This window comes from Poecilia mexicana, unplaced genomic scaffold (genome assembly GCF_051168715.1).
Source record: "Poecilia mexicana isolate PSO_F unplaced genomic scaffold, ASM5116871v1 scaffold_15, whole genome shotgun sequence".
In the NCBI taxonomy this organism is placed as follows: Eukaryota; Metazoa; Chordata; class Actinopteri; order Cyprinodontiformes; family Poeciliidae; genus Poecilia; species Poecilia mexicana.
Genome location: NW_028263384.1, coordinates 14,330,928 through 14,358,758, shown reverse-complemented (window position 1 = coordinate 14,358,758; position 27,831 = coordinate 14,330,928). Strand labels below are relative to the sequence as shown.

The 27,831-nt window shown below is 38.3% G+C and overlaps 3 protein-coding genes across 3 annotated transcripts; 1 reads left to right on the top strand and 2 right to left on the bottom strand.

Annotated features, from left to right (window-relative positions):
- Positions 1-972: 972 nt before the first annotated feature.
- Positions 973-3,800, bottom strand: LOC106907374 (glutathione S-transferase omega-1-like). Its single transcript, XM_014973049.2, has 6 exons — positions 3,752-3,800; positions 2,552-2,660; positions 2,193-2,415; positions 2,005-2,106; positions 1,749-1,855; positions 973-1,280 (listed from the first exon to the last, which is right to left on the bottom strand). Exons 1-6 carry the CDS (start codon positions 3,777-3,779, stop codon positions 1,130-1,132), a joined length of 720 nt encoding a protein of 239 aa, XP_014828535.2. The 5' UTR covers positions 3,780-3,800; the 3' UTR covers positions 973-1,129.
- Positions 3,801-3,938: 138 nt separating this feature from the next.
- Positions 3,939-20,922, top strand: cfap43 (cilia and flagella associated protein 43). Its single transcript, XM_088013445.1, has 38 exons — positions 3,939-3,960; positions 4,133-4,426; positions 4,516-4,612; positions 5,468-5,635; positions 5,839-5,944; positions 6,119-6,254; positions 6,338-6,420; positions 6,495-6,626; positions 6,714-6,830; positions 6,931-7,008; positions 7,125-7,273; positions 7,401-7,504; positions 7,599-7,748; positions 8,224-8,378; positions 8,496-8,660; positions 10,215-10,345; positions 11,039-11,192; positions 11,439-11,522; positions 11,928-12,005; positions 12,729-12,836; positions 12,922-13,026; positions 13,124-13,240; positions 13,730-13,894; positions 14,557-14,763; positions 14,927-15,013; positions 15,220-15,300; positions 15,803-15,931; positions 16,058-16,177; positions 16,381-16,488; positions 16,678-16,764; positions 16,851-16,939; positions 17,016-17,223; positions 17,337-17,449; positions 18,057-18,222; positions 18,354-18,518; positions 19,490-19,570; positions 19,666-19,819; positions 20,473-20,922. Exons 1-38 carry the CDS (start codon positions 3,939-3,941, stop codon positions 20,646-20,648), a joined length of 4,869 nt encoding a protein of 1,622 aa, XP_087869571.1. The 3' UTR covers positions 20,649-20,922.
- On the bottom strand, positions 20,800-22,229 carry sfr1 (SWI5-dependent homologous recombination repair protein 1). Its single transcript, XM_014978388.2, has 3 exons — positions 21,934-22,229; positions 21,238-21,570; positions 20,800-21,156 (listed from the first exon to the last, which is right to left on the bottom strand). The coding sequence occupies exons 1-3, from the start codon at positions 22,024-22,026 to the stop codon at positions 20,968-20,970; spliced, it is 615 nt and encodes a 204-aa protein (XP_014833874.1). The 5' UTR covers positions 22,027-22,229; the 3' UTR covers positions 20,800-20,967.
- Between the last annotated feature and the right edge of the window lie 5,602 nt (positions 22,230-27,831).

The following is a 27,831-nucleotide window of genomic DNA, read 5'->3' as shown; positions in this document are numbered from 1 at the left end:
TGGATAAAGACTCCACTTTGTGTACTGGAGCCTGTTTTTGTTGTGTACTTTGCTGCATAATTTGCTGAATGGAACCCTGGCCACTATACGGCGATGATGAAACATCTGGGGCTGGATGTTTTCCACCCAGCACTGACCAGGAATACCCAGAAGAACCTCATTGATAAATGCACATGTGCTTCAGCCCACTGAAGGGTGAGCAAATGTTTCTACAAAGACCTACTAGAGTCACTCTGGAACACGTTTTACAGGGTGAACACCTTTCACCCTCTTACCCCATTTGCTCCCTTTTTGTCTTTATCGCTGTATACACGCCTCACTTATTGAATAGAAGCGTGCACCACTCCCTATAGGAAGATTTGTAAGGCTGCCACTCCCAGGATTATGTATGTATTCAGAAGTCAAGACTTAGAAATACAAATGATTGCATCAGTTATTTAAAATTTTGCTGAGATGGCAGGGTTTCTATGCTTTTCTTGTAATTGTTTGCTTTGGTGCTTAAATTTGACCAAAATGACTCAGCATTCCCTGCTAACACCAGATACATTGTGTGTAAAGGTTGTTGTATAATACCAAGACCTACATCATACTTTAAAATGCGGTTCTATCAAATTTCAGAATTGACATGTAAAATTTTTAAAGAATAATTCTCCCTATTATGATTCAGTCTCTTATTAAACAGAAATGCTTTGGTAAAGCTAAATGACCTAAAACAGGAACGGTTGAGTCTGATTAGAAACAAACAAAGGTTAAGTGCCTTATGTAATGTATTTACATGTTTAGTTCCAAATGCAATTTTTAATGACATGAAGCCTCACAAACTAACAGTAAATACCAGGACCTTTCAAAACCCCATATTATCAGTGAATATTGATTGTTAAACACTCTGTGTTTGAGAGTGTGAGTCCTTTTTTGACTATTGTCTTGCTTTGGTCTTTACATGTTATAATAATTTTTAAAAACTACATCAAATTCAGAGTAGAAACCTCATAGATTTATTGTTTTAAATCACAAAGTTATTTTTTGATGAAGTTTATCAAAAACAATTTCATTCAGAAAATAACAGTCAAAAAGCTTCATGATATGAATATAATTCCCCCACCCCCACACCTCGACTATCAGATGTTTTCTACAAGCCATAGTCATAGTCGGGTTTCTCGACAGCATATCCCTTGAAGAAGGCCTTGTGGGATTCCACGCTGTGGATTGTGGCTTTAACAGCCGGGTCCTCCAGCATATGGGCTCTCCACTTCTTCAGCTCAGGTGTGTTGTCAAGAAAGCTAAAGTGACAAAGAACGGGTAAAGCAGTTAGTCACAGGACAGCACATTAACGTTCAGTTTGGTTAATATGTAGCCCATGTCTATATTATGTTTTAGGATTTGGGTCAATTTTTCCTTGCTAATTCTCCAAACTTCAATAACTCAATTATTTGACTTGCTGAAAAAATTATTAGCAAATTGTCAAAACTGGAAAGAGTTAGTTTATAATTTCAGTTATTAAATTATAAAGCACCAATTTGCCCTGAAGAAGCCTTTCTATAGAATGTCAAGTGCATGAGTTTAAAACTATATAACAACTGAAATCAAATTTCTGATTTTATTAACAACACAAAAAGAATGAGATACAGAATCTAATGAGTATTCTCTATTTTAGTGACATTCCATGTTTTTTTTATTTTTGCCTTTCTCACTGCACAGTTTATTTGGGTAGTTTACAACAACAACAACAGAAAAGTATTAGCACTCACGGTTCCAGGTCACCCATCTCAATTCTCTCAAAAAATGGCCACAACATGTAGTCGATCATTGTGATGGTATCACCATCGAAGAACTTTGTTTTCTTCTTCACTAGGTGCTAAAAGTAAAAATAAATACATACATGTGCTACACGGACATCATTTTTGCTCTTATGTATTATGAGTCTGTTTTAGCTTAAGAAAAAAATACTTTACATCTGGCGGCTAGAGTAAAGAATAATAATAATAATAAAATGTTGCTATTTACCTCGTCCAACTTGGTCAAAGACACTTTCAGCTCAGCTTCTAGTCCTGAGACATCTTCCCCTTTTAACCTCCGCACTGGGATCTTGTAGAAGTGTAGTTCCACCTACAGAAACATTTGTTGCTTTTAGGGGTCCGTGTGTTTACAACAAACCCCTAAGATTTGGATTTAAGATTTTCCACATAACATACCTTGGAAAAATGCTCCAGCATCATTCTTTGCCGGGCTTTACCAAAAGGTGTGGAGGGAAGCAGCTTTTTCTCCGGATACGCTTCATCCAGGTACTCACAGGTGATTGGAGATTCATAGATCACCTCACCAGCAGGTGTCTCCAGTGTTGGCACCATACCAAGAGGGTTCTTCTCAAGGAACCACTCTGGTTTGTTTCTCAAGTGAATGTTGATGGTGTCAAATCTGGAAAACACACGCACGCACGCATGCACGCACAGACACAAAGTTCCGTAGTGCCTCAAAGAAATAAAATGTTTCTCAAATGTATATGAGGAACAAATATGTTGCCAATGACAGATACAATCTGAGGCAGCATTACTTGATGCCTTTGGCGTGCAGCACTAGCCTGGTCCTCTGGGCATAAGGACAAAATCTCATGCTGTAGAGACGTATACTGTCTTTGGGCACCGGGCCAGGTTCAGGGGTTCCTGAGTGTCACAAAAAAAAAAAAACTAATAAAAAATCAGCAAATGTATAATTAATACATATATGGAGCCATAAATTGAGTAAGTATTATTGAACACATTAAAATAAGCTTACATCGCTTTGCAAAAGTCCTGGAATGTTTTCAAATATTTTTCCCTATTGGAAACTACAAGCTTAATGTATAACCAGATTTTATGAGATATGCCATTATGGAGTGGAGCTTAAATGTGAAGCACAAATGAAACGTGATTTGATGTTCACTTTCTCAATTTGAGACATTTTCCACAAATGCACAAAAGTATCAATCCCTAGATACGCACAGTGTGCAGAGATCTGAATCAAAGCATTAGTGAAGAGTTCCCTAGATAATTAAGTATTGAGTACCCATTATTACTGTTTAATAGAGACTGTGGTATTTCCATATATGGTGTTTATGAGCTTTCTTGTAGTGAGGGAAAAAACAGCATACAAAGTCTGTACACACAGTTACACATTAATATACCCTTGGATCTGTAAATATGAATCATTAACAATAACCCATCATAATTGAGTGTAATGCACTCAATCATACCCACTCTTTGTCAATATCAACCAGACTTTGGAGTTTTACAAGATAAGTTCTATGCAACTAATGACTTAACATCTGCCATGCTCTTAAATTATATTTTTTTCTGACAACTGTGTGTTATCCAACATATTTTAGGACACAAGTCAAACTCAAGGCCTGCCATAAAATTTTTATAGGGCTCTCTACCCTCTGGAGGGACATAAATAGAACATTCAAGGTAACTTTGTAATGTATTCATTCAAGATAAAAATATTTCTCAATCAAACATTAGCAGTTTTTATCTGTATACGTGCCAAATTACATCACTGTTCAATATTATTTAATAAGTATTCATCAAATGTAGACACAGTAATTTATTAATATTTTTCCAGTTTGGAGAAATAAGAGTAGGAATAAGACAACATTCTTCTACTTTGCACTAAGCACTTTGAATTGCCTTGTTGCTGAAAATGTGCTATTACCTTTACTTCAGCCAACTTGAGAAAAATATTTTAAGAAGAAAATTTTAAAATTTTAGAGTTTTACCTTTGATCACGCTCTTTTCAGTGGACATGTTTGCACTTGGAACTTGCCACAGAAGATTTTATGAACAACTGTGGACGGTTTTTTTTTAATGTGCATTGTGCTTTTATTTTTACACTATTTCCGGTGCACATGGTGTCTAACAGCCAATAGCGTGACAGATAGGCCTTTCCAGCCGTTAGTGGTTGCTATGGATACCAAACCACTTGCCTGTGAAATTCGTTTTCTTGAAAACTCGGACCTGTAATAGCACTCCCTCGTATTCTTGAATTAAAATGAGCGAAGTTGGAATCTTAGAAATTAGGTAAATTTCTTCTTTACGTTTATGATCTGTTTTATTACTACTTCATTCCTGAAAAACTGCCAGTTTTCCGCTGTGCCCAGCATTGCTCATATTACTTTCCTGCTTTCTCCCCCTTGCTAGCTGGATTCAAGGTTTTACAAGAGACAATGTCGAATTTGTGGATAATAATACAGTGTGTTACGCGTGTGGGAATCATATATGCTTCCTAAACCTGGAGACGAAAACACGGAACGTATTTCCGAGTCCTGGCAGAAGCGTCGGTGCGCTGACAACTGACTGCAGAAGTGGAACGTTTGCTTTCTCTGAGAGAAAATTGGATCCGTCTATATTTGTGCACACTTTTCCGGAATTAGAGCTGAAAAATGAACTGAAAGGTAGTAAGCTTTAGCGATATGCTGTTGCGAAACATATTCATTGTAGTGAATTATACGTGTTTTTTTTTTTTTTTTTTTTTTTTTTGCAGGAAATACACCACTGGATTATACATCTTTGACATTAAGTGATGGAGGGCCTTATTTGGGCTCCTGCTCGTCGCTTCCTGACTACTCCATCACAGTGTGGTAAGATACCAAACACGCCTTTCAACTTTTTCACATTGTCAGCGTGAAGCCACAAACTTCCATATATTTTATGGGATACGTGTGATAGCGAAATTTCCAACTGACTGACAGTTGGTGTCAGTCAGTTGGATTTTGGTATGAAAGTCGGTGCTTCAGAGCGAAATCATGTGACATCGCTTTTACGGATCCTGAACGGGAAGCAGTTGTTCGGACTGTTCTTTTTTTTTTTTTTTATCAGAAAAAGTGACCGCTTCAAACAGTTAAAATTTTTACCCGTTTAAATTTCTTCAGAAATGTTCTAGTTAGAGTTAGGTTTGTAAAATGATATTTAATTTTGAATCTGAAAATGGTGACATGCATTGGGGTTCGAAGTCAATACAAAAGAACCACATTAGAATTACATTTGCATGTCTTTTAGGAGTTGTGTTGCTGCACAGCTAGTTATTAAAGTTGTCAAATTCTTTGCCACGTTGCTCAAGATCAGTCAAACGGAGTCACCAGCATCTCTGAATATTAGTTTTTAAGCAGATTCTTACCGTCAGTGGGTCCCTTTAACACACAAATGTTCTCATCCAGTGGTGCAGTTGGTAGAGCTGTTGCCTTGCAGCAGGAAGGTCCTGGGTTTGATTCTCAGCTCGGGGTCTTTTTGCACAGAGTTTGCATGTTCGCCCTGTGCATGTGTGGGTTCTCTCTAGGTTCTCCAGCTTCCTCCCACAGTCCAAAAACATGACTGTTGGCCTCTCCAAATTCTCCCTAGGTGTGCATGTGTGGTTGTAAATGAAATATGAGGGAATGATCACCTTATACACTTTAATGTTTATCCTAATTAGGCATTTATAGTAATTCTGTTTACAGGAACTGGGAAAAGGCTGAGTTGCTCTGTACACAGTCTCACGGTGGACAGGATGTAATTTATTTGGAGTTCAACCCCTTGAATTGCCTCCAGCTTTGTGCTTTGAGCACCACAACCCTCACTCTCTGGAACATAGAGAGATGTGGGTCTTTCCATCTGTTGAAACCAAGGTAAAAAAAAAAAAGCACATAGAGAAATAATCCGTGAAATTCACCTACAAGTGGATAGTTGATGAATATAACCAACATCATTTAGAGGTAAAATAACACATGTATTTATTTATAATTGAAGTGGTAATCTTACAGAAAAGTTGTCAAGAAGAAATATTAAGTTGGTGATTTACACGTGTAGATTTATTTTTGTCCTATTGCAGTGCAATACAGCTTCCAGAAATCCCGGACTCCTCTTCAGAGAAACCAACTCCCACTTCCACAAAGGACCCAAACTGCATTTCTCAAATTCTGGCTGCCCTTTCAGAGGTCTCAAATAAAAAAAAAAAAAAAAAAAAAAAAAAACTTTTAGCTATGAAGTATTTCCCCACTGTTTACAGACATGAAACATTTAACTACACCAGTTGAACCATTTGTTAAAATAAACTTTATCCAAACAAAAAGGACAAAATGTTGATTGCAACTCACCTTGTGTTCAAACAGCCTAAGGCAGCCCCAGTAACTCCATCTACCGTATGCTGGACAGCCACATCGCAACTTTGTGTGGGCTGTGCTGAAGGCTATCTCCTTCTTGTTGATCCCGAGAGCCTCTCTGTTTCAGTCCTTTTTGACCCTAAAGGTAAGCTAAATTCTACACAGATCATAGCAAACACCCGCGTTATTCATCTGAGTGGAATAGTTTCCTCTTTCTTTTGTTTTTAGCTGCGGGTGCCATTCCTGAACTCAAAAGCTTCTATTTTCAAGCTGTAGCCCTTTATGGCAATGGTCTTATTGCAGTAGGAAAGGTATGCAGCAATGAGCACTACCAGCTTTTGGCATTCGCAAATAAAAGCGCTTTAAACATTTCAATGTTTTTCAGGAGAGTGTGATGCACTGTCTGCAGAGCAAAGAGACTCAAATCAGCATCAGACAAACTTGGGAGTTAGAGAGACCTGTTACGACTGCAGTGGTCTCCCCCAACAAAGACAAACTGCTTCTGTCCGCCAATACAGTGAGCACCTAAATGTTGTTTAGCCTACACATGATATTCCATCGAGCTTTACATGCTAGCTAAATGCGAATTTGATCAATCTTTCAGGGGCAGATCTATGTGCTGAACACAGCACATAGATCAGACCAGATTGAGAAGATCTTGGATGTTCACAGTGGCAACTTTTTGTCAGCTGCTATGTTCTCTGACAAGAACATTTGTGTGGTAAAGTGTTCATGTTTCTCGTAAATCAGGCTACATTGTGTTGTTATAACCTATATAATTTCGCTGTGAGCTGTTGTGTTTACGTTTCCACTGACTGCAGTCATTAAGGGATAGTGGCATTCTGCAGCTGTGGTCCTCCGGTGGCACCTGCATCGCCTCCCTGCCCCTAGAAACAGAGGTAAGATTGTCATCGAGTAAAAACCAACAATTCCACAAGCGTATTACAATATCTTCAGATTTGTCAGAGCATAATTAAACGATAACAGTGTATTGAGATAATTTACGTCTGTTTAGGTGATAAACGTCACCTGCTGTCCCATTGCACATTACGCCGCTGTTGGAACAGCTTCAGGAAAAATCCTTTTCGTTGACTTGAACTTTGAGAAGCAGCTTCGCCTGGTGCACAAGGTTCATCTCTACCACACTGCTGTGGATCATCTAGTGCAAGTATCCTCCATCATTGAAAGAGCATCAACTTTCAGATGACTCATGACACATAAATGCATTAAATGCAAGAGAGAAGCTTTTAGTTTTGGGTCATGAAAATAAAACCAAGATGTCATTTTACAGTTTTGATCAAGAGGGGCGCTTCCTTCTCTGCAGTGGATTGGATTCACATCTATATGTACTCGATGGAAGGCCATCAGCAAAGTTTGCAGTTCTAGGATATGTCGGTAGGAATATGTTACAAAGATGAATATGTACAAAGATCTCATGTGAGAATTCTTGGGCTTTATTACAAACTATCCTGAATGTGTTCTCCTCCAGAGGTTCCTGGCAGAATTTTGTCACTTTCCACACAATGCGTCGCCCGTGGTGAGGATGTGAAAGCTGTTGCGCTCTGTGGTTCAGAAGAGGATAAAAAGAATGAGGGGAGCTGGCTGCTGATGTTTTGTCTACCTTTCAAGGGCATTGGAGGTAAAAAGCACATCGGTTACATAAAAAGAAAAAAACTAAACAATCTTATCTCTTTCACATAAAGTCATGGAGCCACAAATCTAGGTTCACTATGTGAGAGGATTACACAAAGCACAGAACACATTTATCATGTCGACAACAGCTGATTAATCATCTCATGAGAAATGTGTGGGGTGATTGAGCAGATCTTAAAGGAATTTCTCTCTTCCCCTTTATGTCTTTGTGTAAAAGCCTTGAGTGTAGTTCTTGGTTTAATAAAAAAGAAAACAAAACAAACAAAAAAAAAAAACAGATTGATGTCCGTGATTTGGCTATTTCAAAAACACCCTTGTTTGAAGAACCGACAGGTAAACTGCTGAATGACACAGCAGTTTTAGCTTAGTACCAGAGCAATGACTTGCAATAAATATCTTTTCTGTGGTGCTAGCTTTATTGCTAAAGCTGATAACGCTGATGTGCTTCTGCTCACCTTTAGGTCCTTTTTCTGTAGACCACCAAGGTTGTCTGCACATTCCCAAAATATTCAAATTCAAAGTGCCAGCTCCACTGACTTCCTGCATTCTTGGGATCGGTGAGGCCTTTGGTTATTGTCACGAAAAAAAATCTCTTCAGCGATTTCAGTTTCCCGAGGTTTGATCCCAAATTATATTTTCCTGCCTTCTCTATCCTCATACATCCTAAACTTAGGCACAATTCCTCGCTCTGATTGGAATTAAACTATTTTCTGACCCCTTTTTGTTGACTTAGGACACATTTAGCATCTTCAGCAAAAAGAGGGTCCATCTAAACCCAAAGGATGAAGTTAATTTTCAGCTGCCCGGCTGTGCCACTCTTCTTTTGTCTCCTGACTGCATGTTGCTCGCCTCTGTGGGACGACAAGGCGTACTACAGCTCAGATCAACCTCCTCTATGGTAAGTGGTCATTTTGTTTGTATTTTATGCCATCAGCTGCAGTTGATAATTTATTCATACCTCTTGACATGTTGACATTTTCTACGTCACAATCAGGTTTCAATCTCTCCCACTGTGATTTTATTTGTTTGTTAGGCCACCACAAAGTGATACAAACTTGTGAAGCAGAAGATCAATGATGCATAGGTTTCAGACTTTTTTAATTTATTTATTTATTTTTTACAAATTAAACTTAAAAACAGCATGTATATTTAGCTACACTAATCAGTGGAAGCGATTGGCTTTAGAAGTTTTAAATTTGTTAAGAGTCCAACTGTGTGTCACTTAGCTGTTCTGTGAAGATCTCAGAGGTTTGTTAGAGAGCAAATTGCATCACAGATGTGGTAAGACAGAGGTTCCCAAACTGTGGGGCGCCGTGTCCATTGCAGGGGGGGCGCGGGAAGCCGTCTGGATGAAAAAAACAAAACAAAACATGAACACTGTATGCGCTGGGTTTTTACCTTAGAATGGCCAACTCTCTTATTCCTATGTCAATTTGATACAGTAGAGGCTTCCACACTTCCCATATTTGTGTCCTCTGTGACTTTTATCAGCAGTTAAAACTGTTTAATCCGCTGTTAACATGTTGTAACCTGTTTTTCCGAGCCGCCTTTAAACGCAACATGAGCGCTACGACGCTCGCGCTGGGTTTACACCTGTGAAGGAGACCTGCTGCTGCTGGGCGGGTGTGTTAGAATCACGGCAGCAAACCAGCAAAACGCAAAGAACTTTTCACAGTTTTTTCCTCCAAACTAACCGACTGAGTTGAGTGAAGCTGTTGGATGCAGGTAATGTTAGCTAAAAGATGACTAGCTAATATCAATACAGCACCTTAAGCTTAACAAGTACCTTGTAGGCTACCGATGTTGGTGTCTATTTTCAGCTACGTACATTCATTTTGCCCCCCCAAAAAGTCGATGCCCCCCCCCGTCACACGCGTCGTTTCAACCAGACAGCCATTTGTAATCCGTGGGGGTGGGGGGCGCAGAAAATGTTTGGAAACCACTGTGGTAAGGGATAGAGTTGTGGAGAAGGTGGTTTAGTAAAGAAATCCAGAGCTGTTATGTTTAATCCATAATCCAAAAATGAACAAAGTATGGCACATATATGCAAACCTGCCAAGACTTGGCTGTCCTCCTGAACATATAGGCCAGGTAAGAAGGAGCGTTATTAATAAGAGAAGGAGCACCATGCTACTGGAGGAGCTGATGGGATCCACAGCTTAAGACGACTCTACAAATATAGTCTTTGTGAAAAGGTCAAAGAAAAAGTCCGTGTTTAAAGTCACGTTTGATGTGTACATCAATTTTATAACAACTGAAAGTAGTTACCAGGAAAGTACATAATCATTTCCCTTGGCTTCACGACAAAGTATTAGTTTGTGCGTGTCTGTTAAATAAACTTTTAATATCAATATATTTGCAATAATCTGTAAATACATTGATTTTTTTTTTTTTTTTTACTCAAATATTATTGCAAAGTGCCACAGATGTGACACTGCTGATGTGCCTGCAGGAGCTCTGCTGTCAGCGGCGGTGTCATTCAAAACGCCTCGGTGGAATCCGGAGTGTGTCCTTCTCCCCAGACAGTCTGAAAGTCGTCACTACTGGCGTAGGCGATGGGTCCCTCCTCTGCACTAAGACCAAGTAAAGCGCCACCCAGTACACGTGCTCATTTTGTGCACAACCGTGAACAGTAGGGGGCGTCCTTGCTTGCATAAGGGAGTCACACCTGCAGTTTGATGTAGCTTTTAATAAACGCTGCCTTTTCCATCTATGGTGCAGGATAGCAGTAAAAACAACATGACTTAAGCTCCAGCGGGGCGGTATTATGAGGTTATAAAGAAACCATGAGCCGAAGGTCTGGAAAAACAAAGACTTACTGTAGTAAAAGTCACATTCTGGCTCTGAAAATCTTCCCACTCAGATTCCACATCTGCCTGCTCTGTCCACTCCCACAAAAACGTTAGTTTCAGATTTCAAAACATTATCATAAGCACTATGCTTAATATTTTAGTAATATTTTACGAGCCTCTTATTGGTTCACCAAAGCATAACCAAGTTACAATGATGCATGTTTTATTAATTTAATATTAAATTACTGAATAATTTATTGAAATGTTATTCATAAAAGTTAGTCTCATTATTTTTAAAGATAATTTATCATTGGTAATTATGAAGCGGTGTATTTTATTAACTGTTATACTGTAAGATGAAATAAGTATCATGTTAACTGGAGTCTGAGGTAATTGCAGTGTATACTCTAATGTAATAATATTGCATTATTGAAACTACACTAACATACTGGTCTGCTTATTTATTTCTTGTACCTTCCTATAGAGCTGAAGATGCAGATATAGCTCATTTCAAAAGCCGCCAGATTAGGGCTCAGTCCATAAGGACCTCATTCATTTCTGAAAACCCCGTCCTGATTAACCTTCCTGTGTGGGAAGAGGAGACTCCAGTTAGCAGCAAGAAAACGGAGGAAACCGAGGTGAAACTCACTGGGTTATAATGCTTTTTATCTTTAAAGTATTATTTGGAATCAAATTATCCTTAAATTCCAGCACTACTAGTGTCTAGCACAATACTCCATCTTTATCAGTCTTTTTTTTTTTCTCTATTTCTAATAATAATATGTAATGTTAGCTAATTAATTTTAAAAGTTATATATGTAATGTCCCTAATCGGACAAATATTACAAATATTTATAACCAAATTTACTACTTATGCTTTACAGTTCGGCCTTGATGCAACAGAGGAAGATGAGCATTACCTTCCCCCTGCTTCAGCCACCACGTGGTTGGAAAAAAAACACGAAGAAGTGAGTGACAAGCTCTTGTATTTGTGGTTTTGACAGGGCTGTAGACAGGGTGAAAATATGCATAGATGTTTATCTTGTTTCATAATATTCCAGGGGGTGGTTTACGAGAGGGTCCTGCTCCACCTTGTGTGTGAAAGTGATTTCAGAAAGAGCAGTTATTGTTGGCACCAAGTTGCTTTTTGCAGATGTTTGATTTATTGTTGCTTACAGAGTGGGAGAAACAAGTAATTGCAAAGGCATTAACCAGACAGACGTTTGCACCTGTTGGCACCTTTCCATATGACAAAGGCTTGGCATATGGATGAGCTGATAATAAACATGTGGGAGGTCTCTACTACACCTGATGTGGGGAAGGTGGAAAAGACAATTTTACCTTCATGTTTACCTTTATTTTTTAAAAAACAGATTGTGAAGGAAGACAACAAAGAGCATGCAGAAACTAAGAAAGAGCTAAGAGATACCATGAAAGAGTTACGGGAGGCTGTAAGTAGGCTTTTATCATTTGCTTGGAATTACAGTTTGTCCTCACAGTTTAATAAACAGTCAACAGGAAAAAATGCCACTGCAGACAAACATAATGAACTGTCACTGTTACTAAAATCACAACTTTAGTTAAAAAAAATCTCCCTATCATTATGCCACGCGGCTTTTAGTTTTAGTTTTTTTCCCTTAATGTTTTGTTCATTTGTAATTATTAACAATTTTTGCCACTGACACATTATAAAATAAAAGCCAATCAGGCTTTTGCCATTTTTCATTTTTCTTCATAGTGTCAATTGCTGTTTCCTATTTAGGATGATTAGTTTTTTCTTTATTCTAAGGACTATAGCACTTGAGAGAAAAATGTGCTGCAGGTTGTTTGATAGAGGTCGTAGTTTTACATCCAACAGCCTATTAATATACCTAACAGAGAATTACAAGATATCTAAATTATTACTTTGAAGCATATGTCCCAAACATTTATCAGATTTTTATTCTATTCAGTAAAGTACATCTAAATAACTGATGTTGGTTTACGTGATAACAGTAAAAAAAAAAAAAAAAAAAAAAAAAGACATTGAAAGATTTTTCCGTATTTAACTGATTTCTGAACCCATGATATGCTGTAACTTTACAAACATCTTTTTAAAATTTCTAAACAAATCTGAATTTGGATCGAATTCTTCTCCAAAAAGACGTATAAAATGTGCTTTTGTTTGTGGTCAGGTTCATAAAATGATGCTTGAGAATGAAAGCTTCCCAATAAAACAGTTTAACTTAGACGTGGAGGAGCAGAAGAGACTGGACGCCATGGCGGAGGAGGAAGCCCAGAAGGTATTGGAAAGCTCAAGCAAACACTACTGCCATCGACCTTAAATTATTCCTTAAAATGATCTTTTAACGTTGCTCCAATGCGCAGGTGAAGGCCGAAATTGAGCGGGATATTCTAGAAAAGCAGTACCAACGAGACGTCCTGAAGAGAGAATGCTGGGATTCTATGTTGGTCAAACCCCGGAGCATCAACGTAAAGTGGCTCAGTGGCAAGCTTTTTAATAAAGGAGACTACTTTCTTTTTTTTTTTAATCAATTAACTTTGAATTATGTGTGGCTGTCATCCACAGGCGTTCCACTCTAAGTTAGCTGTGCAGAACTATCCCCTCAAAGATCGAAGAGAGAAGGAGTTGGAGGACATCCGCAGGGTTCAAAATATGAGGACGATTGAAAAAGCTGCAAGCAAAGTGAATAAAACTGGTGGTTTAGATTCTGATTGACGAAACAAAGTAATGCACATGTGATGAGTTAAAAGTAATTAGATCCATGTTTACCATTGTGGGTGTGCAGCAGGAATGCAGCAACATGTGATGTTTTCTGAAAGCAGTCGCAGGGAAATGTCACATTTGTAATCTTTATTTCCTTGTGGAAATCTATTTCAGGACAAAACCATCTAAGTCTAAACAAGTTTACTTCTGAAAACACTACTGGTTGTTTGAAATCACAGTCTTTCCTCTGAACTTTCCCCACTGCAGCCCTCTTTAAATACTTGAACACACTCCAGCCCACGGCTGTTGAAATGCTTTTAGATTTATAGCCGTGTGGCTGAAAGCAGGCTGCTGCAATGATTTTCTCAACTGCAATATTCTTTGGATACGGTTTATAATCTTCTGGCCACAGATTCGGCGCTCATGTTTTGCTCCATCATTTGTTGTGCCCGCAATTTCAACCTGCAGCTGATGGGCCGGAAGGACAGCAGCAAACCAGAGGAAGGCCATGTGGCAGAGAGTGCAGACAGTGAAGAACTCTCAGCTCTGTTAGCCCTTGCCAACAAATACCTCTACGACCAGTTCAGCATGCAAACTGTCGAACAGCGGGTCAACCAGATCATACTGATACAGGTGGGAACCTGTCGAATCTCTGCAAAATGGTGATTACTACTCATTTAGATTCTGATGCTTTCCAAAACCAGTGCCCAAAACACACACTCTAAAAAAAAAAAAGAAAAAAAAGGACAACGGAGATATTTATTCAAAGACACATAATTGTTTTTCCTCTCCGGCACTTATTCAGACTGTTTTTTGTTTTTTTTGTTTGTTTGTTTGTTTGAAGTCAGTTAGGTAACCAAAATTAGTTACTTTTGCTAAGACCAGAATGCCAAGAGTGTTTTCTTTTTAAATTTTCATATATTTCTTTTGTACTTTATAGAACTGCCTTTTTAAACTGCGTGACCAAACTGTTTTGGCATACTACCACACGATTCTTCCACTCTAAGTGGCATTGTGGCATATGCTGGTTAAGGATTTGTTTACCACCGTCACCCAGAATCTTTTTTCTTTTCCTTTTTCTTCTGTAGTTAATATATATTGTCTTTCTTCGAAACGCATTGATTTCTGGAAAACAGAACCTGTCTCCTTCCTGGACTGACTAACTCTTAGACATTCACTTGTATATACACACAGTCTGGTTTCAACAAGAAGTCAAGGGTGCAGATTCGGTTTTGTTATTGTTTTTGTCCTGGTCTTAATTAATAATAAATTATTTCTCTCACTTCTGAATGCAGGACTTGATTTATAGTATCAAGATGGCTTTCAACTCCGACTTCGATGCCCTGTTCAAGCGGAAACTGAAAGAGATCAAAATAGTGGACGACAGGAACAAAAACATCAGGGACATCATGCTGGAGCTGGACATCGAGGAGGAGCTGTGGGAGCCCCGCCTGACCGACATGGAGTGGCCAGAGAGGCTGTTAGTCGTGGAGGACTCTGAGGTTACTGTCCTCTTGAAATGTCCTAGCAGTGGACATGGTTCACGTAAAGTTCAACCGAGCACGAGTGAATGTGGAAGTGCTCTCTGTGGTTTATTTGTTTGTTTTGTGAGCCGAGATGTGAGCTTGTGTGTAATTATGAGACGTTGCCTTTGTCCAACTTCAGATTAAAGCGGAGAAATACCTCACCCCAGAGCAGAAAGCAGAGGAGGACAGGCTTAGGTTGGAGAGGGAGGCCCGCCTGGCTGCACACGTACGCTGTCATGATAAACATTTTTGGCTTTTTTGCTAATTCTTTGCCATTGTCTACGAGTTGCACACTTTTATCCACGTTGTTCAGATTAGTGGTTTCAGTTTACGGCTGTGTGTCCGATTTAAAAATCTATAAAGTAAATAAAATGGTAGCGATTAAAAGGTTAGTTGAGCCCTGCTGAGGGAGGGATGCTTGTCCTGTTGCAGAAAGACGACAGCAGAGAGAGAGCTCTGAAAGACATGATGGACGGAGTCCTTGAAGTGAAAAAAGTGGACATTTTAAAAGTGGTAAATATATAAATATCCTGTTCACATAAGGACATTTAAACCAAATGATTGACCGATCTAAAGCATGTCTTGCAAGATAACGCTATTTTGCCATTGTAAAACTGTGTAACGTCTTCCCTAGCTCGATCAGTTTATTTAGAAACATTGGAGAATTATGTCTAATAGAAATGTACTTACAACTGTGAAGGATTTCTTATTTAAAAGAAAACATCACAAGTATAAGCAATCGCATCTAAATTGAAACTGATTGAATTATGTGTTAAAAACCAAGAGACAAACCTACATTGATATCTCAGTTTAAACGTTAAATCAGATTTCTCTGCAGCAGCAACAAACGTCACTGTAAATAATATTCTTCTAAGTTCTCCTTTGGCTAGCACTGTAAAAAAAAAATTATTTTATTTTTTTTCAAGTTTTTACATTTGTTTCTTGAAGACAATGCCAGTAAAATCAGACGAAGCAGCACGAGGAGCCCACAGTTTGTTTTGGTTTTACTCCACAGGAAATATTTCCTCCTGAGTTTTCTTTGACCAAACCTCCCATTCAGTGGAGTGAAGAGGAGAAGAAAGTCTATAAAGAATATGAAAAGAACTTTAAAGAGCTCACAGAGGAGAAGGAGAAATATAAACGGGTAATTAAAAAAAAACAAGGGGAGGAGGGGGAATTCCATTTGTGTGTTTTTTTTTTTTTTTAGTATTTTATTACCAAAATATTAGTTGAGATCAGTGTTAAGCATGTGTGAACCTTGGCTTTGCAGGGATTGGAATTTGAGATGAAAAAGCTGCATGAAATAATCAAAGAGTCAACAGAAAAGTTTGATGAGTCACTCACAAAGCTGTTTGAGAAGAAAGTAAAGTTCATGGCTACTATATATCAGGTAACGTACATCAAATTGCAAAAAAAGTGTGGCATTCATATGTATTCAGCCCTATAAATAAAGTCCAATGAAATCAATTGCTTCAAAAAACTAATCTACGGTAAATCTTAAATTATTCTTGTAGTGATGCACATACACGTGATAAAAAGTCTTCTCTCTTGTTCTGATTTGTTGTCTCGTATTGGCTTGGGCGTGTTTTACAGGAAGAGCTGAAAATCACCTATCTTGCCCAGGCGGTGCGCAAGGTGGAGGAGATGAACCGGCAAGAGCAAGAGCTCAAGCTCAAACTTGAACAACTCCTGGCACAAAAGGTTAAAAATGTTGGACACACTCATGCCGCAGGAATTTATTAATAATCAAAACTAGATTTAATTTGTAGAAATTGGCATGTGTTCCAGTACAGCGCCTTACCGTCTCAGAACATAATTTGACAAAGTGATGCGAAGCAGCAGGTTCGTGTGTCAAGCTGACTAGCCAGAACTGCAAACTTTTTCTGACAGGTAAAGACAGAGAAAGACTTGATGGGATTCAAGGACATGGTGGAACAGTTTCAGTTCGCGTACGAGGACATTGTAGCCGAAGACAAAGTAAGCGTTCAGATAAAACACACACAAAAAGAGAAAACAAAGTTTGTGTGAGAGATCGAGTATATTTTTTGTTTCATCACCCAAAGAATCTCGACAGCGAATTCAGGAAAGAGTTTGCTGATCTACCAAAGTATGTGACCGATCAGCTTTACAAACTGTTCAAGCGTAGACCCAGGTTTGTGACCATTTCCACGCAGCAGTCGCTGAACGCCGGTCGTTTTCAAAGCTCGGGTTGTCACGACTGTTTCCAGGGTTCAAAGGATGAGGACGCAGTCTGTAGATGACGCCAACGTGTTCAGGCAGCACTGTCTGAACACCTCCGCTCTTGATGGACTCAGCCAAACACTCGCCGGCATGGAGGAGTCGGATGCTCCGGAAAACATGCCAAAAGGAGTGACCCAGTTTGTTTGGGAGAAATTTTGTGCTGTGCGCAAAACAAAAGTAGAGAGTGAACAAAAGGTAATACAAAGAAAAAGACACATCTACCGTCCATTTTATATATCAGAGACGCAATATATTCACTTACTTTATTCCATGACAGTTTGTTAATTTCTTTGCTTACTGTTTCACAGATAAAAGTAAATGGTTTGGAGCTTGCCGAGATGCAGGCCTTCCTGCAGAGACGGTTAGATGAAGATAATGCTGCCCAAGAAGAAATTAAGCAGCATTTTGAAGAACTCAGAAGGTAGGACCCAGAACCTCTGACTGGACAATCTGTTTTACTCAGACCAGTTAAGTTGGGAAAATAAATACTGAGTTTGGAAAACAAGTATTTACTTTGGAACTAAATACTTTGGAAAAGTTAAGTATCTACTTCCAAGTAAGTAAAGTACTTGCTAAATACTTTTCTAAATATTTAGATCCAAATATTTGATTTGGATCTAAATATTTAGTGTTCAAACTAAACTAAATGTTGAGCTCAAATTTAAATATTTTGTTGGGAACTAAACATTTAGTTTATAACTAAATATTTAGCTTCTTACACAAATTTTTAATTTGAAAGCTAAATGTTTAATTTGTCAACTAGATATTTAGCCTGTGAATTAAATAAATTTAGTTTGTAACTCTAACATTTATAAATGTGTGAATAAGATGGCAAAAATATGACTTTGAAAAAATAAACACCCACTTTTTTTCTCTCTGACAGACTAAATAAACAAAAAAAAATTGCAGTTTTTTTTTTTTTTTGTTACTGGCACCCCACCAGAAATGCTTGAAAATGGATGAGGACAATAAGTGAGAAAAATGTTGTCGATAACGCTGTGGTGGTTTCTGATGTCATGTTTCTGCAGCCTGAGGACCAAGAGGAACCAGCATCTCATGAACCCTATGATCCTGGTTGTCCTGCCACAGGGACAGGTGGAGACGTCCTCCGTGGATCTGACAGCTGAAACAGCTGAGACTGACTACATCCTTATCAACAGAAGCGTGGTGGACAACCTCAAAGAGAAAATCAGGGTCTGTCTTTACCGTCAAACGTCTTTTTCAGACATTTTCATATCAAAATGGGGATGAGAAAAATGTTACTGTTAAAACAATAATAAAACAATAAAAGTTGTCTATCAAATTCTTCTTCCCCGTGTTACCAGAGAGTTGCAGAGCAGAAGATAACCTACATGGAGGCACGCTGTGAGGTCCGTAAGGACATCATCCAGCTGGAGTGGCAGCACCGGGTGTTGGACAAGAAGATAGAGGACTTTCATGAAAAGAAGAGAGAACTCAAGATGCTTCGACTCTCAAAGGATGACATGGAAGTAATCTAGTTTGTAATCATAACTCCGCTTTTGAAGTTCTGGGAAACTGTGATTTGCTCTTTGAAGACGACTGGAATTTTTTTTTCCTGCCGCGTTAATTATATGTCAGAGGTTTTCAGAGGATTCAGCATCAGGTTTAAATAATAATGCGAAGGAAAAAAAAAGAGGGGGGAAAAAAAAAATCTACATATGGGGTAAAACATTAATCCAGTGTGCGTGTCTGGCCAAATTCCTCTCCGTGTTATCCAGGCAGGTATTTTGGTTTTGGCACGGTGAGATGTTTTGCAAGCAGAAAATTGTTACCATCTCCCAGCACAGATGGATTATCTTTTATAGAAAACTCACACCCTCTTTCTTCAGCCTCCCCACCCTTTTTGCCTTTTCAGCATTTAAACCTCTTATTCAAGACGTCGTGTGTGGATGGAGGTTTTTACATCCCCTCCTCTTCCAATTGCATTTTTATTTAGTTCAGTCCTAAAATTTTAAGCAAGAAATTCTTCACGTCCTTTTCTTTCCCCAAGAGTTTAAACCAGAAACATGCAGTTTAATTAAATTCATGCCAAACCACTGACATGATAATTGTTTACTCTAGAATAGCCGTGTACCATTGTACTAAAACAATAGATTTCACTAGAATTTTTAAACCTAGATTAGATTTTGGAAAAGAAAACGTTATAGTCGTTATAGTTTAACAAAACATCGCAAGTGAATTTCCTCACTCTACTGCCAGTTTCCTTTGGCAGAGGGTTCATGTTGCTCTGCCGCTGGTAGCTTCCTGACATTGTTAAAGCCCATAACACCATGCAGGAAGAAAGCTGTGAATATAAATAATCCATTCTTGTCATTAAAAATATTTCCTGATTAAAGATGTTGGGACATTAGCTTGGACGTTTTCAATCTAAATTCAGAGAACACACCATTTGTAGTTCATTTGTACAAATTAACCGTCTCCTTTCTTTTTTTTTTTTCAGTGTCTCAGCAAGAAGGATCCGAACAGTCACGTGTTGGAGAAAATTTCTAAGATGGAGAAAAGTATTGATTTCATGAAACAGGTAACAACCTGAACGTGTCTTAGCACAACGTTTAAAGTTTGAACCACAAAAGCCAGCAACATCTTATGCGTAATGCACGCCGCTCTCAATTTCAGACCCATAAAAGGGCCATTCACCGGCGGATGAAAAAGTTAAAACAGATTAACAAAAAGATATCAATGACAGCAGACAGCACTGATGGTATAAAGAAGAATCTTCCTGAGATGGAGACTTCTGTGGCAGAGCTGAGACATATTTACGAAGCCGCAGGTAAATGAAAACAGATCTACAGACACATCTCAATAACCTAGAATATCGTTGAAATGTATGTATGATCGACCACGTGCAAAACAGCATAAATAGAGTGCAGCATGGAGGCCCTGCTGAATCCCCCTGAATTGCTAAAATGGGCTTTGCTTCACCAACTTTTTCAACTTTCCATTCAACTTCAATTAATCAGTCAAGTTTAACGCAACACTGTCAAAAGCCAATGTTTTTAGCCATGATCTTTAGGCTTGTCATACTTGTGGTGAGTGTTAATAACTGCTGTACATCTGTCAAATCAGCAGTCTTGCTCATGACTGTGTAGTTCCTAACATGGCCACATTATAACAAATCTGTATGTAAAGTATAGTTTTATCGATCTTATGTGACATTGGAATTTGGGTTTTCATTATCCTCACATTGCAGTTTAATTAAATTCATAATCACCAATTAATCAATCAAGTCGACAAAATAGGTTCTTGAAATGTATCAGTTTGTATAAAGGGAATCTATAAAAATGTGTACATTTTAGTTTTTGAACAGATCAATGCATACTTTGATGATATTCTGACTTACTTAGTTGACCATTAACTAATTTACTCTGCAAAAGGGACTTTCCTCCCATTTCAGCTGTTAATGAGGCTCTTTTGGCGTTTCAGCTACCGAGGAAAATGAGGCAGCGGAAAGAGACGAGCGCTACCAGGAGATTGTTCATAGGCGCAAACTGGAGGACCTCGCTAGGGCTAAGTCGGACGAACTGGACCTCCTCCGGAAGGAAGTTGAGCGTCTGGAAAGGAGGAATTTTCCCTCACTCGATCAGATGAAATACAACTAGCGCCCAACACTAGTTGTATTTGAGTTGTAGCTTATTGTAACGATCTTGGAAGTGCCTGAAAATTACACGTGTTCGCGATGTTGAGACATTTGTCGTGTTTATGTGTCGTTCTAACCATTTCTCACTTGTACTGCATCAAGGCACAGCTGTCTTTGTGCTATCTGTTACCACATAGTTTATTTATTTATACACTGATTTGCTAACAGAATATTTAGTGTTATTTTTGCTGCGAACAAGAGCAAGCACCAACAATAAATAAGATGAATTGTGTTAACTCTTTTCTGTCGTCCTTGCTGGAGTTAAGATACTTCTTCTGGCGTCACGTAGTGAAGTCTCCCTCTGCACGGTCAAAGCACAGAATGCTATCATCCAGACCAAAGAGGTCAATGAGCTCGGACAGGTCGGCCTTCCTTCCGTCTACGGGGAACTCTGACTGGAGCTCATACAGAGCAGCCTGTGCACAACTGCGCCACTTGTCAATCAATGTTTGGAGCTGCGTCAAATCATTCTGAGGAGAAAGACACATATATTGCCTTTTTCAGTCTTACGTGATAAACTTGGCAAAGATATTTGATGGCTTTACTTTTACCTTGCTTCTGTACATTTTCACCATCTTGAGCCGACGCAGTGTCTCCGTTTTCTCCTTTACTTCCTTCCTCAGCTGCAGAGCAATGTCTCCTGAGGAGATGTGTGATGGTTGGGGAGCAAGTGAGGGCAACCTCTCACTGCCCAGCTTCACTTCAGTCCCGTTTGCATCCATAGTGTGGACAGCGATAGTCTCTTGGGACTCTGCTGGAGCATGTGGGGCATCCTCCTCCTCATTGTCAACACAAAGGCGCTTGGCCACAGAAAGGGGTGAGATGAAGGAGCGCCGTGTTCTCTTCAGCCTCTCCCTTAGGGAGGCACTTAGCCCAGAGTGATGCTGCGGAGTGGCAGTGGGAATCACACCAAACGATACAAGTAAATGATAATTAAGCATGGATAACAGCATGTACTGGGTTTGTACAAAATGTCACAGAATTTCCTCAGACATGGAGACTAAACGGAAGAATAGATGGACAGATGAGTGAACGTATAACACAGATCGATAGATAGATTTGAATCAGACATGGAAAACAAATACTTTCCAAAATTATTATTATTTTCCATATTTATCCACACCAGAAAAAAACACCTTTAATTTTTTACTTTTTCAGACTTTAAGAGACTGAAAATTTGTTCTTTGATTCCAAGTTGCGTCAAGCGTAAAGTGACGCATTTAATAAAAGTCAAAAACAATACTCACCTTCTCTTCTTTAAACTCAGAGGGGCTTGACTCGACTGAACCAGGTGATGAATACCCACATGACAGTTTGGCTGCTTTCGGTGTGATCTCCATTGGTTAAAATCACTTAGACTCATGAACTCTTTCTCCGATGCAGTACAACAAGTCAGTTCCGTTTGCAACACTAAGTTTGCGAGTTAACGCTTTTATATATATATAAAAAAGTCTTTTTAAAATAAAAAATCAACTGAATAGGAGTTTCTTTTTAACACCCACCGAAGACGACTCTATTTTTCCGTATTTTTGCGGGGAACTGCCTTCAACGTAAGTGATTGGACAGAATTTGATTACGGTCAGCCGAACAGCATCCTGGGAGTTGTAGTTTATTCTAACGATCTTAGAAGTACCTGAAAATTACACGTGTTCGCGGGTTTTCTGAGACATTTGTTGTGTTTACATGTCATTCTAATCATTTCTCACTTGTACTGCGTTAAGTCACAGCTGCCTTTGTGTTATTTGTTACCACCTAGAATGCAAACTAGCCCATATGACGTTTTAGAGCTTTTTGGCCTCTAAACTCTGTTTTGTTTCAGCTCAAATTTTAGACCTAAACCACTCAAAAATGATTATTAGATCTTATCTTTTTCTCTTTTACAAGCTTTTACTTTTTGTGCACTGGCTGCACTGCTACCACTAACTTTTTTAGTCAGGTGCAGTCCCATAATATTTAGATCCCTCCATTTTTTTTTTTTTTTAATTATGATTTATTTCAAAAGTAAAATAAAGCACACAGAAAAACAGCAATTATTTTTATAAGTAGGTGGATAAAAAGTAGGTAGCTAAAAAAAAAAAAATAATCAAACTAACAGGTTACAGAAAATAAATAAATTGTAAATTAAATGGAAAACAAATAAAACGGGCTGGGCTTAATGTATTCTGTGCTACAGTAATTGTTGTAATATTCCAATTTTTTATGCCTCTTTTGCTGCTCTTTTTTATGTTGAAAAGTGTAGACACCTTCGGAAAAAATTACCCCCTTGCAAGTTACCTGGACCGTTTTCTGTCACTTCAAAGACTAACAAAAGACATAAATATTTGATCAATTTCAGAGATATCCTTTAAAAAGGCATCTATTTTGAATTTGTATTTTACTTTGTATAAACTTATGTTATAAATTGTTGTCATCAATATAATTAGTCTAAAAATTCAAAATTTAATAGAAACTGATATTTTCTTCTTCTAAATAAAGATCTAAATTAAGATATGTGGGATTTGAGTAGTAAAAAAAGAGTATCAGTACTAGTAAAGACACAAAAAGAAAAAATACATGTGGTTTCTCTGTTACAGCTTCATTAAGGGCAGTAAAGTTACAGAATGCCCCACGGGTTCACAGTTTTGTTTAAATATGAGGTCAGTGTTAAATAGAGCCTTTCTTGAGGGATAAACAGAGGAACTCTGACGGTTACGCTGAGCTCTGAGTAAAAGTGATTTATCTGGGCTCTCGTATGTGTCTGGTCCATGTTGATCTGGTTGCTGGGTCTGAGTCACTTTGTTCTCATTTGCTGATTCACGTCCTTTAACAGACCTATTTATAAACTCCTAAATGTAATTCAGAAGTCTTTTCACACTTCCACTCTGCGAAAAGACTGTGAGACTCTGTCTGTCGCCACGAGGAGAGTAATAATGTTAAATAAGAGGCTGCCTGGACTTGATTCTCAGTGCTTGGAAATGTGATATTACACACCCTGAGGAAGAGGGATTTTTTTTTTTCTTACATTTTATATGGATGAATCTTGCAGGGCTGAGGGTTGGAAATAATTACTATGCGTTAGTCAAGGCTCTAGAGTGTGCTCTCTTTTTTTTTGTCATTCACAGTAGAGATAAAATACTTTGGTTGCTCTCCAGTAAGATACATGAATCAACTGGTATGAGTTTGTAGAATCTAGATTCTATGTGAAACACCCAGTGAGCCAAATCTTTCAACAAACACACAAATGGCTACTTATTAAGTACATATGTTTGCACAAGCTATTAACTCTTGTTAATGTTTATGTAGCTTAGTGTTAGGAAACTACCTTTAAGTTAAACAGAACGTTGGGGAATCAAAGATCCAGTTTTCATGGCTCTTTTTTTTTTTTCTTTTTGTCCCACTCAGTTTTTGTTTTGCTGAAAATCTGTTTTGTGTTTTGGGTTACTTTGATTTCCAGTCAATGTGCTGCATTGTCTTCTTAAGATCTCCCTGTAATTTGATGTGACTCATCTGTTAACACTTTCTCATACAGACACAGCAAAATGACCTGACAGCACCAGATGTTTTCACCTCAAGAAACACCTTGAGAGATGCAGAGAGCCGGAAACATTTTAGGCTATACGGAGTTTGTTGTCGCTGATATTTCTTCTCACGGCAGACATGTTGACATGCCACTGATGAGAAAACGACAGGTGTCATTAATGAAATAAATAAAGTTCCTGTCAGCAGGGAGCTCCTCCACAAATAGCCGTATACTTCATGCTTCCTTTCCTTGTCTTGATAGATGAGAGAGGTCTGCTGTTGAAACGTGCTTTAAATTTGGTCCAACGGTTGTTTTGAAACAGTTGTTTTACATTAATCTTCATAACTGTTGTGGTATATACAGACCCTTATTTTGGATAAAAGAAAAAATAAATTACTCTGATCAATATATTCAAACTTGTACTTCTTTTACATATTTTAAGTCTACTAAGAAAGCACAGGTGCTCTTTTTTTTTTTTTGCTTAATTTCTTTAGATCATCAAAAGTAAATTATTATTGTTGTTTGACATTTAATAAATCTATTGGTTGTTTTCACTTCAAACCAATTACAATATGTTAACTGTCATGACAGGGCTTGAAAAACAAACTGGAGGTTTCAAACTGTTTGCATCAATTAAGAGCACCTCATATCATGATGATCACAAAGTGCCTGATTATAGACCAATAAAACGAGCCGATAGCAGTGGAGGACACCGTCGAAAATTCCCACCGAGTGATGTCATAACGTTTGAAACAGTGAACTAAGGCGTCAGTACATAATATAATGTCCGCCCTCGGTTAGCAAATTCATTTGTAATTTGACTTCACGAAGTGAAAACTTACATGGCAGTTTACCTGGGGATAAGGAGGAAGTCACGAGAACTTCTGTCTAAGAGCGGCAGCTTGGAGATCTAACAGACCGGCACACTGTTGAAGATTTTTCAAGTGTGCCTATGTTTTCCAGCAACACATGGAACAGTAAATATTGATTCAACATGATCTTTGTTTGTACAGTGGTATCTCTATCAGCAGATAATTTGTGTGGACACATAAAAAAGTAAAAGACCCATAAAGGGAGCTGTTTTTTTTTACGTGATGCATTTTATGGCCACGAAACAGTCTCTGTTCGAGCTGTAGCAAGAACTGTTACATCCTCTACTGTTAGGTTTTTGTTTGTAGTTGAAAAGGTGATAGCTCCCAAAGACGTTTTATTAGGTAGAGTACAATTAATATTCTGTGTACAACAATAGTCCATCAGCAGTCAAAAGTCTTTTTCCATATATGGTTTCAAGAGACATGCTCATTTGTTCTCAAAAAGTACTTTAAAAAAATCACTAATCTCCAAGCATTATTGTGAAATAATGCTAAATATAATTTACTCACTTTTCAGTCTTTTAAAATCAATAGGTTGCATCACTCCAAGATAAAATGATCAGCTCTTCAAAGGTGTTAAGTTACATTAGACAAGAACATCAATGGCAGTCCTCTGAACTGAGCAACAGCATATTTAAGTTTTTCTTGTCAGATAAAGCGACGGTCTCGTATCGAGACAGATAAGCAACAGATAAGCTCCTCTCTCCAGAATGTGCCTGCATGTTCTCTGAGCCAAGTATCCAGTGCCGCACTGGAATGTTTTTTTTTTCATCACAGTTGAGTGGTTTAAAAGTTCAGCTCAGAGCAGAACCAGTCATTATCTCTTTAGATATCCAAAAACCTCAGAGATTAAGGTGACCATAAAATTATCTCTCTCTTTTTGCTTTTTTGTCAACTACATAAGACAGGCTTTAAATAATTAGAGCAACAGTTTCTTTGTTACCTTGCAAATGAATTATAGTATAGACATTCCTTTCGAAATCAGTATGGATACCAAGCCCATGTGACACAGAGGCTTTTTTTTTCTACCACTTGGGTAACAGTGAATAATGTCACATTATTTTCCATGTTTAGGTCTTTTGTCGAACCTCTGGAAAACACTGCTGTCTTGCTCTGCAAACATACCAAAGCCGCATCCTGCAGGTCTTTCACACAAAAAGGAGTGTATCTGAAAAGAGGCATCACTGTTTAGTCAGCTCTGCTTTTTTTTTTTTCCCTTTTTTTCCCACCATCCTGGAATTTGTTGCTTTCTGTTAAAGGATCTGGCATTGTCCAAGCTCGCACATGGATGTGAGTGGGGCAGCTCCTCTCCATGGGGCCATTTGTTTTCAATCATTTGAGCAGAATAGAGTCTTACTGGCTCTGAGTCATGCCTGGTGGGTGGATTGCTTCGCTGGGTGTGGTGGTTGAAGGGAACCTGTGGAAGTCTGTGGCTGCCACTGGAGGAATAAAGCATCTAATTTGGTGCCAAACGGCATCAATGTAAATTAGCAGACTGGGAATGCGTATTCTGATTACAGAGTTAAAAACAGCCCTTGTGTCCTCTCATTTGGGAATGCTCGTGATGTGAGAAACAGTCCATGCTGCAGCTTCTGAAGAGTATGATAATTGTCACATGAAAAGTATCAGACCTCCCGAACAGAAGTGCAAACAGGAAGACAATCCCTGCAAAAGCTGAAAACATGAAGAGCTTTCACTGACAATAGCGCGTAAGAGAATTAACGCCCTCTGAACTCACCCGCATTTTACTACATTACGACCACAGACTTCCATGTGGCCTACTGTAACTTTATGTGACAGAGCAACACAAAGTAGAAAATAATTATGAAGAGAAAGGAAATCGAATTTTCTGCAAAAAGAAAAAGAAAAAATCTGAAAAGTATGGCAGGCATTTGTACTCAGCCTCTTTTTACTCATACACCATAAAGACAAAACAAGAGCAAACAATTATCTCCAGAAGTCAATTGATGAGTGAATTTATTGTTGAAAAACTCTCTGAAAAGTGATGATTGTTTAGAAAGATTATTGTTCAAGTATTGTTTTTAATCTCAGCCTTTATGGAAGGAGAAATTAACTGGGGGAAAAAAAAAAACATCTGAAACACCAAGTATCAGCTACTGAGTCAAGTTTCTCACAAAGATCCTATGTCAAAAAAAATTAGCTGACTATGAGCTGGTGAGGAATTATTCGGTTCCCTTTTTAAATAAAAAAAATAGGTGAAAGCAGAAGGACACGATATTTAAAAAAAAAAACATACACACAAAAAAAATCACTATGGAGAACATCCTTTTTGGCATTTCTTTGACATTCGTCTACAGATATATTAGTAAACTTACCACAAAAAGTAAGACAATTTGTCTATGTCTGTTTTTCTTTGTATTTCAAGAATCCTCATTGGCAGTAAATCTTACGTTTGGAGAACTTGTTTACTTCCTTCTAAAAATTTGTAAGGAAAATGCGTTTGTGGGTTGAGCTGCGAGGGTTGCGCCCATGAAAACCTTGCCAAGTCAACTTCTGCCAGAACCAAACAACTTTTTCTGCTCCTGACTGTGGAAAGCGTTGGTATTGTAATAAATAGAAGTGCTTCACAAGAGATGACTGAATTAAGAGATCCTATCAAAACATACAACTGGTCTGTGAAGGCATCTAGAAAACATCAGTGAACAAACAGCATCAAAAAGAACAAGAAAGTAGACGTGCCAGAGATAACATAAAGCAAAGCAAAGCAGTTTAAAGGATGATAACAGTAGCATCATGCTGTTGGATGTTTTTTT

Coding starts and splice junctions, on each gene's coding strand:
- LOC106907374 (XM_014973049.2), bottom strand. CDS start 3,779: ATGTCCACTGAAAAGAGCGTGATCAAAG. Junction 1,856..2,004: donor CTTTGACCAAGTTGGACGAG/GTAAATAGCAAC, acceptor TTTTACTTTTAG/CACCTAGTGAAGAAGAAAAC. Junction 1,281..1,748: donor GAGATGGGTGACCTGGAACC/GTGAGTGCTAAT, acceptor TTGTCACTTTAG/CTTTCTTGACAACACACCTG.
- cfap43 (XM_088013445.1), top strand. CDS start 3,939: ATGGATACCAAACCACTTGCCT. Junction 13,241..13,729: donor TTGAAAAAGCTGCAAGCAAA/GTGAATAAAACT, acceptor TTCAACCTGCAG/CTGATGGGCCGGAAGGACAG. Junction 17,224..17,336: donor AAGTAGAGAGTGAACAAAAG/GTAATACAAAGA, acceptor ACTGTTTCACAG/ATAAAAGTAAATGGTTTGGA.
- sfr1 (XM_014978388.2), bottom strand. CDS start 22,026: ATGGAGATCACACCGAAAGCAGCCAAACTGTCATGTGGGTATTCATCA. Junction 21,571..21,933: donor CTGAGTTTAAAGAAGAGAAG/GTGAGTATTGTT, acceptor GCCACTCCGCAG/CATCACTCTGGGCTAAGTGC. Junction 21,157..21,237: donor TGAAAATGTACAGAAGCAAG/GTAAAAGTAAAG, acceptor CTTTCTCCTCAG/AATGATTTGACGCAGCTCCA.